This window comes from Hyla sarda, chromosome 3 (genome assembly GCF_029499605.1).
Source record: "Hyla sarda isolate aHylSar1 chromosome 3, aHylSar1.hap1, whole genome shotgun sequence".
NCBI lineage: Eukaryota > Metazoa > Chordata > Amphibia > Anura > Hylidae > Hyla > Hyla sarda.
Window position 1 is genome coordinate 253,749,056 of NC_079191.1, and position 16,517 is coordinate 253,765,572.

A 16,517-nucleotide genomic window follows, 5' to 3' on the forward strand; every position below is an offset into this window, starting at 1 on the left:
AAACCTGTCCAGAGGAAAAGTTGCCCAGTTGCCCATAGCAACCAATCAGCTTGCTCCTTTCATTTTACAGAGGCCCTGTTAAAATTGAAAGAAGCGATCTGATTGGTTGCTATGGGCAACTGGGCAATTTTTCCCTCTGGACAGGTTTTGATAAATCTCCCCCATTGAGCATTGAGATATATATATATATATATATATATATATATATATATATATATGAACCGTATATACTCGAGTATAAGCCGAGTTTTTCAGCCCGATTTTTCGTGCTGAAAACGCCCCCCTCGGCTTATAATCCAGTGAACTCTCCACCTGTCAATCCCTTCTCAATGGTCTTCAACCTGCAGACCTCCGGATGCTGGGAGTTGTAGTTTTGAAGCACCTGGAGGTCCACAGGTTGAAGACCACTGCGGCTTTTGTCATCATCCAGACCCCCCCTTTAGTTTTCTACTCACCTCCCCTCGATGGGAAGGAAGGGTGAGCTGTTCCAGGCCATTTACGCTGCAGGGACCGTCCAGCGGGGAGGGTTAGTCGTTCCGGGCAGTCCATCTTGACCGGGAGGACCTCTTCTCCGCTTCGGGCCCAGCCCCAGACAAGTGGCGTTGCTTTGACGATGACGCCCCAGTTATGCCAATTTGGTTATGGGGCGATTCGAGTCCCTTCACATTGCACAGTCTTCTACCTTTAGTCAATACATTGCCTTTTCCAGGCGATTTATTGACGATCTGTTTATTATCTGGACCGGATCAATTTCACAAGCACATGAATTTTCAGAAGAACTCAATAATAATAATTGGGGATTAAAATTTACATTACACTGATCTCCTTTGGGCAATATCACCACTCAAACATTTTTTTAAACCAGTAGATATTAATAGTTTACTAGAATATAATAGTTCCCATTATCCAAAATGGATTAGGAACGTACCCTATAGGCAACATCTTCGAATCCAAAAGAATTGTACCTCGTTTGAAGACTCTTCTAAACAATCTCTCACTATACGTGATCGCTTTTTGGAAAAGGGGTATCCCCAATCAATACTATCCCAGGCTTACAATAGGGAAAAAAATAAACATCAATCTGATCTTGTTCGTTCAAAACCGATATCTTCCTCACAAACTAAATCTAGTCAGTCGAATAAATTTGCCTATAACTTTATTATTAATTTTAATTGCGCAGCTAACAATGTAAAACCAATATTAAGGAAACATTGGTCCATCTTAAAAGTGTTGTTCTATGATCAGAAATAATACATATTCTTTTATTTCTCATATTTCTAAAAAATATACTTGATAAACACCTGTAATAATTGTGATAGTATGTATGCAATTTACCTTTTGTCCTGTTCTTGTGGTCTGCAGTTTGTGGGCCGCACTGTTCAGACAGTATGGTCCCGCATGAACAAACATAGATCCAATGTTAAAAAACGCTACATGTTGCATAGCGTGTCTAGTCACCTTACACTTAATCATGGTGGTAACTTTGATATTTTAAACCTGGTTATTATCGAAACGATCCCTTCACATATACATAACAGATTTCAAAAACTGATAAATAGAGAATCATTTTGGATTTTTTACTCTTGACACGCTTTTTCCACGTGGTCTTAATGAAACTATCGAAAACGCAAGATAATATCTGGCAGTTCTTAACAATAATTTACAGGTGTCCTTTTTCATATATAAAAAATAAGATACATTTTTATTTTTTATATATTTTCTTTTATACTCATATAAATATGTATTAGTTAATCTATTTGAAATGGAATGATTGGATTTATATACATGTTGTATACTTGTTTTATGTTTGTGTGTATAAGTATATATATACATGTTTTTTTACTTGTGATGTTCTGTCTACCTAAGGGTTAAATGGCTTTGTATAATTACCATGTACCTTCTCTGTTCCCAATATGCCTGATGAAGAGGGCTTCTGCGAAACGCATTGCATTGTGGGTAATAAACCTTTTTACTCATGAGATCCACGTGCCTTGCTTGATCCTGTGGTTTCCTTGAAGGTCTTTGTGTGACAGCCAGCAAAGAGGAATGTCCCCAGTTCAACACTCTGCGTCTAAGTTGAGAAGACACAAAAGTCTTCCCCGGAAAAACGTGCTGAAGGTTGGCAGGCGCTGCTGAAATCAAACACTCAGGTGGTACAATATGCCGTGGAGTGGAGTCCAGTCCTACCACATCAGAGGACCTAGAGAAAGCATCGGCTCTGACATTCTTGTCCGCAGGACAAAAATGAATAAAGAAATTAAACCTGAAAAGGAATAGAGACAATCTGGCCTGCTGAGGGTTTAGTCGCTGTGCAGACTGGAGATATGAAAGATTCTTGTGATCCGTATTGATGCTGAATGGATGAAATGAAACTTCCAATAGATGTCGCCACTCTTCCAAAGCAAGCTTAACCTCTTAAGGACCCATGACGTATGCATACGTCATCACACCCTGGGTCTTAAGGACCCATGACGTATGCATACGTCATGTCTTTTCCTGGTGTCCGCCGCTCACCCGGCGGAGATCGGAAGCGGATCCCTGCTGAAATCCTTCAGCAGGGATCCAGGGCAAACGCCGAGGGGGGCCATGTAGGGAAATCGCCCTTGCGATCTGCGGCGATACCGGGCTGATCGGGTCTCTGGGACCCGACCGCCCGGTAATTTCGCATGATCCCGGCTGTCACAGACAGCCAGGACCATGCTAAAGCATAGGAGCGAGGTGGCAAGCCTGCCACCTCCTCCGATCCCCTGCAATCCGTCGGTTAGTTAACCGACCAATCGAAGGGGGGGGGCGGTTACTTCCTCCCGAATGCCCGGCCCCTGGAAGTCCGGAGAGGACGGGAGGAAGACTGGAGGACGCGGCGGGGGACGGGGGAGTGCTGGGGCCCAGCCCCGGTACTTACCTCATTCCTGAAGACCCGGATCCCGGCGAGGATGGCGGCGAAAGGTGAGTAGATCTTCATCCGCGGTCGGGCCCTTTACAGCAATGCACGTCGCCGTAAAGCGACATGCATTGCTGTATTGGGACCCTGTATACTACAACTCCCAGCATGCCCAGACAGCCCTTGGCATCTGGGCATGCTGGGAGTTGCAGTTTTGCAACATCTGGAGGTCCACAGTTTTGGGACCACTGTGCCCTTCCAGATGTTGCAAAACTACACATTCTCAGCATGCCCTTACTGTCCAGGCATGCTGAGAGTTGTAGTTCTGTAACATCTGGCCCTTCAGATGTTGCAGAACTACAACTCCCAGCATGCCTGGACAGTAAGGGCATACTGGGAGTTGTAGTTTTGCAACATCTGGAAGGGCACAGATTGGGAACCACTGTATTAGTGGTCTGCAAACTGTAGTCCTCCAGATGTTGCAAACTACAACTCCAAGCATGCTGGGAGTTGTAGTTTGGCAACATCTGTCTCTAAAGATGTTGCCGAACTACTACTCCCAGCATGCCTGAGAATGTTTGGGAGTTGTGGTTTTGCAACAACTGGAGGCACACTGGTTGGGAAACATTGTCTGTTTCCTAACTCAGTGTTTCCCAACCCGTGTGCCTCCAGCTGTTGCAAAACTATAACTACCAGCATGCACTGATAGACTGTGCATGCTGGGAGTTGTAGTTTTGCAACAGCTGGAGGTCCCCCCCATGTGAATGTACAGGGTACATTCACATGGGCAGGGGGCTTACAGTGAGTATCAGGCTGCAAGTTCGCGATGCAGCAAATTTTGCGCGGCAGCTCAAACTCGCAGCGGGAAAATCACTGTAACCCCCCATGCCCGTGTGACTGTACCCTAAAAACACTACACTACACTAACACAAAATAAAATAAAAAGTAAAAAACACTACATATACACATACCCCTACACAGCCCCCCTCCCCTCCCCAATAAAAATGAAAAACGTCTGGTACGCCACTGTTTTCAAAATGGAGCCTCCAGCTGTTGCAAAACAACAACTCCCAGTATTGCCGGACAGCCGTCGGCTGTCCAAGCATGCTGGGAGTTTTGCAACAGCTGGAGGCACCCTGTTTGGGAATCACTGGCATAGAATACCCCTATGTCCACCCCTATGCAAATCCCTAATTCAGGCCTCAAATGTGCATGGCGCTCTCACTTCGGAGCCCTGTCATATTTCAAGGCAACAGTTTAGGGCCACATATGGGGTATCGCCGTACTCGGGAGAAATTGCCTTACAAATTTTGGGGGGCTTTTTCTCATTTCACCCCTTATGAAAAGGTGAAGTTGGGGTCTACACCAGCATGTTAGTGTAAAAAAATAAATTTTTTACACTAACATGCTGGTGTTGCACTATACTTTTCATTTTGACAAGAGGTAAAAGGGAAAAAAGCAATTCTCCCGACTACGGAGATACCCCATATGTGGGCGCAAAGTGCTCTGGGGGCGCACAACAAGGCCCAGAAGGGAGAGTGCACCATGTACATTTGAGGTGATTTCCACAGGGGTGGCTGATTGTTACAGCGGTTTTGACAAACGCAAAAAAAAAAACCACATGTGACCCCATTTCGGAAACTACACCCCTCACGGAATGTAATGAGGGGTGCAGTGAGAATTTACACCCCACTGGTGTCTGACAGATCTTTGGAACAGTGGGCTGCGCAAATTAAACATTTTGTACAGCCCACTGTTCCAAAGATCTGACAGACACCAGTGGGGGGTAAATGCTCACTGTACCCCTTGTTACGTTCCTCAAGGGGTCTAGTTTCCAAAATAGTACGTCATGTGGGGGTTAATTTGCTGTTCTGGCACCATTGGGGCTTCCTAAATGCGACATGCCCCCCGAGCAAAATTTGCTCTCAAAAAGCCAAATATGACTCCTTCTCTTCTGAGCATTGTAGTTCGCCCGTAGTGCGCTTCAGGTCAACTTATGGGGTACCTCCATACTCAGAAGAGATGGGGTTACAAATTTTGGGGGGTATTTTCTGCTATTAACCCTTGAAAAAATGTGAAATTTGGGGGGAAACACACATTTTATTGAAATTTTTTTAAATTTTTTTTACATATGCAAAAGTCGTGAAACACCTGTGGGGTATTAAGGCTCACTTTATTCCTTGTTACGTTCCTCAAGGGGTATAGTTTCCAAAATGGTATGCCATGTGTTTTTTTTCCTGTTCTGGCACCATAGGGGCTTCCTAAATGCAACATGCCCCCCAAAAATCATTTCAGAAAAACGTACGCTCCAAAATCTCCTTGTCGCTCCTTCCCTTCTGAGCCCTCTACTGTGCCCGCCGAACACTTTACATAGAAATATGAGGTATGTCCTTACTCGAGAGAAATTGGGCTACAAATATAAGTATACATTTTCTCCTTTTACCCCTTGTAAAAATTCAAAAATTGGGTCTACAAGAACATGCGAGTGTAAAAAATGAAGATTGTGAATTTTCTCCTTCACTTTGCTGCTATTCCTGTGAAACACCTAAAGGGTTAAAATGCTGACTGAATGTCATTTTGAATACTTTGGGGGGTGCAGTTTTTATAATGGGGTCATTTGTGGGGTATTTCTAAGATGAAGACCCTTCAAATCCACTTCAAACCTGAACTGGTCCCGTAAAAATTGTGATTTTGGAAATTTTGTGAAAAATTGGAAAATTGCTGCTGAACTTTGAAGCCCTCTGGTGTCTTCCAAAAGTAAAAACTCGTCAATTTTATGATGCAAATATAAAGTAGACATATTGTATATGTGAATAAAATAAAATAATATGTGGAATATCCATTTTCATTACAAGCAGAGAGCTTCAAAGTTAGAAAAATTTCAAATTTCAAATTTTTCATCAAATTTGGGGATTTTTCACCAAGAAAGGATGCAAGTTACAAAAATTTTTTACCACTAAGTTAAAGTAGAATATGTCACGAAAAAACTATCTCGGAATCAGAATGATAACTAAAAGCATTCCAGAGTTATTAATGTTTAAAGTGACAGTGGTCAGATGTGCAAAAAATGGCCGGGTCCTAAGGTGTAAAATGGCTGGGTCCTTAAGAGGTTAATTGCATGAAGGTGCAACCAAAGAAGAAAAGTGTGGAATGAACTGATAATAATAATTGGCAAACCCCCAGAAAGCGCTGTATTGCCCGTAGGCCAGTAGGTTGAGGCCAGTCCAAAACTGCCGACAGCTTTTCAAGGTCCATCTGGAGACCTTGGTTGGAAACAATATAACCAAGAAATGGAAGACTTGATTTCTCAAAAAAGCATTTCTCAAGCTTGTCATATAAATGATTGTGCCAGAGGCATTGAAGGACCTGTCACACATGTGAATGATGCACCTGTAAATTGGGCGAGAAGATCAGGATGTCATCAAGGTACACAACAACAAAGGCGTAGAGTAGATCACGGAAGATGTCGTTGACATATTCTTGGAAGACAGCCGGAGTGTTACAGATGCCTACAGGCATCACAAGGTACTAAAGGTGCCCATCATGGGTATTAAAGGCTGGTCTTCCATTTGTCTCCTTCTCGAATTCGAATGAGGTTGTATGCTCCTCGCAGATCCAGCTTGGAGAAGACCTTGGCACTGTGTAGATGATCAAAGAGTCCCGAAATCATAGGTAGAGGGTATCGATTCTTGATCGTGATTTTATTTAGTCCCCGATAGTCAATACAGGGGCAGAGTGACCCATCCTTCTTTCCCAAAAAGAAGAATCCAGCTCCGGCAGGAGAAGTGAACTTCCGGATGAAGCCCTTTTGTTGGTTTTCTTTGATATATTGAGCCATAGCTTGCGACTCAGGGACAGACCAGGGGTAAATTCTTCCCCAGGCAGAGTGTCTTCCACAATGCAGTGGAAGACACTCTGCTTGCGTCTAACAGAACACATCTGAATAATCACGATAGGAAGAGGCAGACCCAGCAAGGAAGAAGATGAAGAGATAGACTTAGACTGAGTAGTCGTCAGACAGTGGTTCTGACCGTAAGGTCCCCAGCGGGTGACCTTACCAGTTTGCCAGTCAAGATGCGGAGCACGACGTTGTAGCCAGGGAAAACCAAGAAGAAGCTCCGAAGTTTAATGAGGAAACACGTAGAACTCGATCTTCTCCTTGTGTAACACACCCACTTGTAAGAGAAAAGGTTCAGTGCGGAATTGCAGCACACAATTCAGGGATTCTCCGTTGATAGAAGAAATGTACATAGGCTTAATGAACCGAGTCACTGGGAGGCTGTGTTTGTGGACCAGGGAGGCGTTGATAAAGTTTCCAGTGGAACTAGAGTCCAAAAAGGCTACAGCAGAGAACGATGCCCTGGAAGAAGTATATCCTTGGAAAGCCATGGTCAAACTAGGAGAGTTAGAATTCACACTCTCCCACGTGCCCTAGGTGTGAGCGTTTCCCGAATGAGTCGGTCATATAGAACAGTCTTTGAGGAAATTCTCCGGGCTGGCACAATAGAGACACAAGTTTTTATTGCGCCAGCAGGACCTCTCCTGCTGGGTTAATCAAGCACGATCCACCTGCATAGCCTCTTCAGCAGGGGGCAAAGTGGATGGTTGAGCTTGGATGCTGGAACATGGGTGCCAAACTGGGAAAACATTGTGTCCGAGTAAGTTCACGCTCTTGGCGAAGCTCCTGCTGCCTCTCGGCAAAGCGCATATCAATTAAAGTGGCCAACTGAATAAGATCACTCAGGGAAGACTGAGGATCCTATGCAGTGAGAACATCCCTCACTCTACTAGAAAGTCCCCTTTTAAAGGTGGCACACAGGGCCTCATCATTCCAGGCCAATTTGTAGGCTAGGGTGCGGAATTGAACGGCATAATCACCAATAGAAGAGTCCCCTTGGCATAGGTTCGGCAGTGCAGTCTCGGCTGAGGATGCCCATGCAGGTTCTTAAAAAACACAGTGGAATTCAGAAAGGAATGCTTGCAGATTGACACCAGAAAATTTCTGTCCCAGAAAGGAGCAGCCCAGGCCAGGGCTTGTCCAGAAAGAAGACTGACCACAAATGCCACTTTAGCACGCTCCGTCGGGAGCTGATCAGCCATAAGTTCCAAATGCATTGAACACTGGGTCACAAACCCTCTACACAATTTAGGTTTGCCTTCATATTTCGTTGGCAGAGACAGCGTATGGAAACCACAGAAGCTGCAGACACTGGAGGAGCCACTGGAACTGGTTGTGGCTGATGCGGCTATCATGTGTCAAGGTGCTGCTGCATCATTGCGGATATCTGGTTCAGTAGTTGTGCTTGCTGCTCTATCTGCATAGACTGTTGCGCCACAATAGCAGAAAGATCAGCAACATTCGGCAGAGGAACCTTGGCAGGATCCATGGCCGGATCTTACTGTAAGTGGCACTGAAGAAGTGGATCCGCTGAAACTGTGTGGATGATGGCGAGGGCCGTACCAGGGAGCAGAGTCTAAGGTGCCGCTGGTATTCACCAGAGCCTGCCACAAAGCGGGATGGACTTACTGTGGCAGGTGGCACCCAGGTCACTACCCCTGGCACCATTCGTCCACACAGGCTGCCGAGGTGACATGTGGCACTGGAAGGATGAAGCAAACTTGTAGTTAGGAAAAGCGGAAGGTCAAGGCAGGTGGCACAGGAGTGTAATCAGGAACGAAGCAAGGAGGTCAGAACACAGCAAGGCAATACAGAACAGGAATGCTTTCTCTTGGTTAATGAGCACAAAGATCCGGCAAGTTAAAACAGGAAGTACTGACACTTATACCAGTAACCAATTAAGGGAATACTGGCCCTTCAAATCGCAGAGAGCCGGTGCGCGCGCACCCTAGAGGGCGGGTACATACACGCTGGCGACCTGGAACAGCGGTAGAAGCAGGTGGTGACTAACGTTCGCATGCGAACATGTCTGACGATGTGAACCGTGGCACCGCCGGCTGAGGAGGACGGGGTAGGAGAGCGCTCGCGGCCAGCATGTCTGGCCAGAGCGTTAGTTGTAACAGTGGCACTATCTCACATAAGAGAAAAGAGGAGGATGCACTCCAGCGAGATAAAGTCATAAAACAAGATTTTTTTTTTTGGACACATAGACGAGGCAATATGTTTTTCCCACATCAAAAGCAAACCAATGCATTTCAACCCTGACATGCAGTCTAAATCATGATTAATAGAGATAGTATCAGATCAGCACTGCCACTACTAGATGTGCTGAGCAGTAAGATCCAAACTTCTCGCTACACAAATCATGACACGTGGTGCTATGACTGTGAGAAGTACACTTCAACAATATTCAAAAGAATATAGGTAGTCGGCACTCACCCGCCTTCTAGCACTGTTTGGGATTTTTATTGGGGCCACTAATAGTTTGTGCTTTTTGTGTTACCTAATACATAATTATATTTACCTTTATTGGTATATTAAGTGTGCAAGAATTTACATCTGTCAGCTCTAGACAGATATTTGCTCTAGACAAGATTTTGCTTGTCTGGCACTTTTTCTTTGCACCCCCCTGTGCAATATTGGAGGTGGTTACATACTTATAGCTACCTGTTCCATATGTACTAGTCTTAAGAACTTTGGTATAGGCCAGTGCAAAACTATGTGATGAGTATTATCATTGACGCTGTTATATTTTGAGAGTGTTTAGAATACCCTTAAAAAGTACCTGTCAGCAAACCATATTTTCTATACTAATTTACATTATATTCCCTAACTAATCCTAACACCCCCTCTTGCCCTTAATTTTTTTTGAGCTTTAATCCCTTAAAGGGGTACTCCGGTGCTAAGACTATTCAAAGGATAGGGGATAAAATGCCTGATCGCGGGGGTCCCGCTGCTGGGGACCCCCGTGATCTTGCACGCAGCACCCCGTTATAATCAGAGCTTCTGATTACTGGCAATCACGGGGGCCGGAGCATTGTGACGTCACGGCCCTGCCCCCGTGTGATGTCGTGCTCCGCCCCCTCAATGCAAGTCTATGGGAGGGGCGTAACAGGGCCTACCCTTTGGATAGTGGATAAGAAGTCTTAGCACCGGAGTACCTCTTTAAGGACCACAGGTTTTAAGTTTTTGCACTTTCGGATTTTCTACCTTCCCTTCTAAAAATCAGAACGCTACAGACTCATATGAGGGCTTGTTTTTTGCACCACCAATTGTACTTTGTAATGACATTAATCATTTCCCCAAAAAATGTATGGTGAAACAAGAAAAAAATTATTTGTAGGGCTAAATTGGAAAAAAAAACTATTTTGTAACTTTTGGGGGCTTCCGATTCTACGCAGTGCACTTTTCGGAAAAAATGACACCATATATTTATTCTGTAGGTCCATACGATTACAATGATACCCAATTTATATTTTTTTCATTTTTATTTTACTACTTTAAAAAAATTATAACTACATGCACCAAAATTAGTATGTGTAAAATTGTCATCTTCTGACCCCTATAACTTTTTCATTTTTCATATATGGGGTTGTATGAGGGCTAATTTTTCGCACCATGTTCTGAGGTTTTTATAGGTACCATGAAAATGGTTAATACCAGACATCAGCCTGATCGGCAATGTCCGGTATTAGCCGCAGGAGCAAGAAGCTCCTGAGCGCGATTCACATAACGGGAGCAGGCCACGGATGTAAATATACGTTTGTGGTCGTTGAGGGGTTAAAAATCTCTGTATCATACCTTTCCCCTTGCTCACATTGTATGAGCTCCCGGCAGAAGAAAGTGGCCGTTCCCCTGCAGGGAAGCTGTGCCTCACCATGCCCCGCATGCACTTCCTGAGTTTGGTCTCCTGCCAGGCCGGGAGGAGACCAAGCTAACTGTTTTCTTGTTGCAGCAAACAGAAAAGAGCCACTTAAAATAGCAAAGGAACAATATTTTGATGACAGGTACTCTTTGTACCCTTAACGACCACGGATGTATATTTACTAATACTGGACATCGCCGATCGGGCTGATGTTCGTTATTAACCCTTTAGATGTCGCAATCAAAGTTGATTGCATCATCTTAACTGGGAGAAATCACTGGCGGTTAGCTCATTGGAGCTGTTGGGGACCATGCACACGCTGTCCATTCAGCATTTGATTGCGCCAAGCCTGAGATCCAGGCTTGAGCAATCGAACACAGATTACACTGATTAATGCTATGCTATGGCATAGCATTGAACAGTGTATGCAATCAAGGGATTGCAAGTAATAGTCCTTTATGGGGGCTAAAAAAAAGTGTAAAAATAGTTTTACAAAAGTGAATAAATGTGATTTAACCCCTTCCTAAATAAAAATGTGAATCACCCCACTTTTCCCATTAAAAAATATGTAAACAAAAATAAAAATAAGATATGTGGTATTGCAGCATGCGTAAATGTCCAAGTTATAAAAATATAATGTTAATTAAACCACGCGGTCAATGCGCGTACACACAAAAAAATTGCTAATTTTTGGTCCCTTTGCATACCTTAAAAAATGTATCAACAAGATAGATCAAAACAATCATGGTACCAATAAAAACTTCAGATCACAGTGCAAAAAATGAGCCCTCATACCACCCCGTTTATGGAAAAATAAAAAGTTATAGGGGTCAGAAGAGGACAATTTTAAATAATTGTAAATTAAACCTATATAAATTGGGTATCATTGTAACTGTATGGACTTACAGAATAATGATAAGGTGTCATTTTTACCAAAAAGTGCACTGCGTAGAATCGGAAGCCCCCAAAATTACAAAATGGCTTTTTTTTCCCCATTTTGCGCCACAAATATTTCTTTTCTGGGTTCGCCGTAAATTTTGTGGTGAAATGATTGATGGAATTACAAAGTACATTTGGTGGCACATAAAATAAGCCCTCATATGAGTCTGTAGGTGCAAAATTGAAAGCGTTATGATTTTTTGAAGGTGATGAGGAAAAAACTAAAGTGAAAAAATGGAAAAACACGTTTTCCTTAAGGGGTTAAGAAATGTTGTCTTCCCTATATTTTACTTTGTCAATCTTTATTGTAATTTTTTTATACAAATACATACCAACAAATGTACGTAGCAATATATTGTTTATCGCTTTGCTTCTTTTCTAGAACTCTTCACAACTCCAATAATAAAAGTGACTGCCAACCCAGTTTTAATAAATAAAACCATAACGCTAACATGTGAGACAAGTCTTTATCCTTCCAGACAGAATACACAACTGCGATTTGGTTTCTACAGAGAAGGACAGATTGTTCAGGGATTCGATAACAATGATAGCTTTAACATTTACAATGTTCAGCTGGAGGATTTTAGGAAATATTCATGTGAAGTAGAAACTACAGATGGCAGAGTAAGGAAAAGAAGTGCAGAGCAAATAATTCAGATAGAGCGTGAGTATTGACACTGGATATGTATGCTATATGTCACCAATATTTTCACTGCTTAGAGCTTGTATGGATCTATTTCTGATGTAGTGACTTTATCCTCGATGTCTCATTCATTTATTGCATCAATTATTTTTATTATTATTTATTATACAATTTATTATTTTATAAAGATATTGTCACATCCCAGACTTGCTATGACCAAAAATTTAATAATAGAAAAAGATCCTTAGGAGACAATCGTCCAAATCCTCCAAGAAGGCCCAAACCAAGTCTCACCTCGAAAGGGTATTCCGGGGTTAAACATCTTATCCCATATCCAAAGGATAGAGGATAAGATGTATGATCGCAGGGGTCCCGCCGCTGGGGACCCCTGCGTTCTCGGTGCAGCCCCCCGGATTCTGTGCAGGGCGTGGCTTCGGAGACGGCATGAGGGGGTGTTACCATGATGTCACATCCCCATCTTGGAAACAGCACCTGGCACAGAATGCCGGGGGCTGCACCGAGATTACAGGAGTCCCCAGCGATGGGACCCCTGCGATCATACCGAGAATACCCCTTTAAGTTCCTCTCACACTACCACAGACATTTGACAATGGATCCTATCAACTTTGCAGGCTTAGCCAAAAATATCTTGCAATAAAATTACATTGTCTGATTTTTTAAGAATTTATTTGCTAAATTATGGTGGAAAATAATTATTTGGTCACCTACAAACAAGCAAGATTTCTGGCTCTCGCAGACCTTGTAACTTCTTCTTTAAGAGTCTCCTCTGTCCATTCGTTACCTGTATTAATGGCACCTGTTTGAACTTGTTATCAGTATAAAAGACAAATGTCCACAACCTCAAACAGTCACACTCCAAACTCCACTATGGCCAAGACCAAAGAGCTGTCGAAGGACACCAGAAACAACATTTTACACCTGGCACCAGGCTGGGAAGACTGAATCTGCAATAGGCAAGCAGCTTGGTATGAAAAAATCAACTGTGGGAGCAATTATTAGAAAATGGAAGACATACAAGACCCCTGATAATCTCCCTGGATCTGGGGCTCCATGCAAGATCTCACCCATGGTGTCAAAATAATCCAAAGAACAGTGAGCAAAAATCCCAGAACCACACAGGGGGAACTAGTGAATGACCTGCAGAGAGCGGGGACCAAAGTAACAAAGGCTACCATCAGTAACACACTACGCCGCCAGAGACTAAAATCATGCAGTGCCAGACGTTTCCCCCTGCTTAAGCCAGTAAATGTCTGGGCCCATCGAAAGTTTGCTAGAGAGGATTTGGATGATCCAGAAGAGTATTGGGAGAATGTCATATGGTCAGATGAAACCAAAGTAGAACTTTTTGGTAAAAACTTTACTCGTCGTGTTTGGAGGAGAAATAATGCTGAGTTGCATCCAAAGAACACCCTACCTACTGTAAAGAATGGGGGTGGAAACATCATTCTTTGATGCTGTTTTTCAGCAAAGGGACCAGGATGACTGATCTGTGAAAAGGAAATAATGAATGGGGCCATGTATCGTGAGATTTTGAGTGAAAACCTCCTTCCATTAGCAAGGGCATTGAAGAGGAAACATGGCTGGGTCTTTCAGCATGACAATGATCCCAAACACACCGCCTGGGCAATGAAGGAGTGTCTTCCTAAGAAGCATTTCAAGGTCCTTGTGTGGCCTAGTCAGTCTCCAGATCTCAACCCCATAGAAAACCTTTGGAAGTCCGTGTTGTCCAGCGACAGCCCCAAAACATTACTACTCTAGAGGAGATCTGCATCAAGGAATGGAATGGGCCAAAATACCAGCAACAGCGTGTGAAAACCTTGTGAAGACTTAAAGAAAACATTTGACCTCTGTCATTGCCAACAAAGGGTATATAACAAAGTATTGAGATGAACTTTTGTTATGGACCAAATACTTATTTTCCACCATAATTTGCAAATAAATTCTTTAAAAATCAGACAATGTGATTATATGTATTTTTTTTCCTCATTATGTCTCTGATAGTTGAGGTATAGCTATGATGAAAATTACAGGCCTCTCTCATCTTTTTAAGTTGGAGAGCTTGCACAATTGTGGCTGACTAACTACTTTTTTTGCCCCACCGTGTGTATATATATATATATATATATATATATATATATACCTACAAAACCTTTGCCCTCAATAAATACTATTCAAGCATATATATATATATATATATATATATATATATATATTTTTTTTTTAATAACTCCCCAACAGTATGATATAAAGAAAACACATGTACACAAATGACATACTAAAAACACTGGTGGGGGTGCACAAGAAATTTCATTGTCTAGATCATGTACTAAATGCAAAACATGAATGTAGTTAACATATATATCGTGTTAATTGCACTTTGCTCATTGGTGAAGAAAATATTTAATCACCCAATATTAATTCATGCATAAATATGCAGTTTAAGAAATGTACACCTAAAATAATAAAAATAATTATATTACAGGTAAAGATGATATGTCACTTTTCTTTAACCCCTTCTGACTATAGGACGTAGGCATATACATATGTCCTATCTGCCAACTTTTTCTGGCTGTAGGATTTTTGTATACATCCTATTGATCTCCTACTCTGTGAGATGCACTGCAGGAGATCGCTGGTGAAACCTGGTTGTCAATCACAGCCAGGATTCATCTGGAGTTGCCGAGACCAAGATCGTGCTGGTAGTACTGACCACAGCATCTATAGGATTGAGAGAGGGCTCCCCTGCCCCCCATTGGTGACCCCGCAATCATGGGGTCCCGATGGTTGCCATGGCAGCAGGAGGACAGCTGATAGCCTCCTGTCTGGCAAGTATGGCAGCCTGTGAGTTTCACTGTAAAATAAATAGATAAATAAATACCCCTTTCCCAATAAAAACCTGTATTATCACAAAAAAAGGTAGCATGTATCGTAATCGTACTAATGAAAAGTACAGCTGGTTCCCGCTAAAAATAAACCCTCAAAAAAGTCAGTAAAAAAAGAAATGTTATGGCTGTGGGGACATGGCAACACAAAAATAAGAAATAGAGCTCAGAGACAAGATCCAGCCATGTCTCCTGAGACAGCAGAAGATGATGCTTTATGTCAGAAGATAAGGTGGAGCCCGGGAGCCATTGAGACAACACCACACTGACAATGAGAGGACTACACAACTTCCTGTCTGTAGTGAATCAATCAAAAACATGCTGAAACCAGTACAATTAGTATAATTAGTGATTACACTATATCAGTTATATATATATATATATATATATATATATATAGCAGCAAAGCAAAGCACTCCGATTTAGATGAAAGCGTGTCAGGCTTTATTCATCAGATGCCACGACGTTTCAACCGTCTCTCAGGGCCTTGTCAAGCCTATATATATATCTTGATGATAGTAATATTAAAATATATTTTTGTCTTACTGGAATATCCCTTTAACAGTTCACAAAATCCTTTCTGGTTCATAATATGCTGTAGCGATTGTTCTCTTATTTGATATAATTTTTTATTTTTTTATTATTAATATAAACTTAATTTTTTTTAGGCTACATGGAAGATCAACAAGGTTAATAATAGCAATTTGCATTCTAGCTTTACCTTATAGTACGCAGAATATTATCAGAAAAAATTTTATAATATTCAATTTTCGTTATCCATCATATAAAATGAATAATGTCTATGGAACCAGCAGATCACTCTAGATCCTAATGAACAATTGGGTGACAAGATCCAACAGCATGGACCATCTATGTTCATACAGATGAGGATTTAAAGCAAAACATACAGTATATTTGGAGTCCCTGCCAGTCAATACCCATGTGAGACTCACCATGCATTATGCTACTGTAGTGCTATGTATCATTGTATTGTAACAAAATGATCAGATTATTATATTTCTTTGGTCATCATTTTGCCAATGAGTAGAAGCACCAAGGAAATGATCTTACCTTTGTATATAACCACAATTGCTGCACATATTCTATTATTCTGTATTTCTATTACTGCCAATAAAATATATGATAACATTTCTCTTATCTTAATGTTTAAGAGGGTGTCTGACTTATTATCCTTATGCTTTTAATATAATAAAAATATAACCCACTTCAGCCATTCATTGGATAACAGTATATGGCAAGAGAAGAGTGAGGCCAGTGACTGCATTGGTTGTGTGGGGCTCAGTGGTTATCACTGTTGTCTTGCAGTGCTGGGGTCCTAAGTTCAAATACCACCAAGGACAACATCTCACAAGACATTATATGTTCTG

General features: G+C 42.1%; 1 protein-coding gene across 1 annotated transcript in view; it reads left to right on the forward strand.

The window, feature by feature from the left end:
* The window catches only part of LOC130360732 (high affinity immunoglobulin gamma Fc receptor I-like), a 56,687-nt gene extending 40,417 nt beyond the window's left edge, over positions 1-16,270 (forward strand). The window contains exons 5-6 of the mRNA XM_056563302.1: positions 11,966-12,247; positions 15,798-16,270. Coding sequence (XP_056419277.1) covers positions 11,966-12,247; positions 15,798-15,823 — 308 coding nt within the window. The 3' untranslated portion in view covers positions 15,824-16,270. The remainder of the gene's footprint in view (positions 1-11,965; positions 12,248-15,797) is intronic.
* Positions 16,271-16,517: the final 247 nt, after the last annotated feature.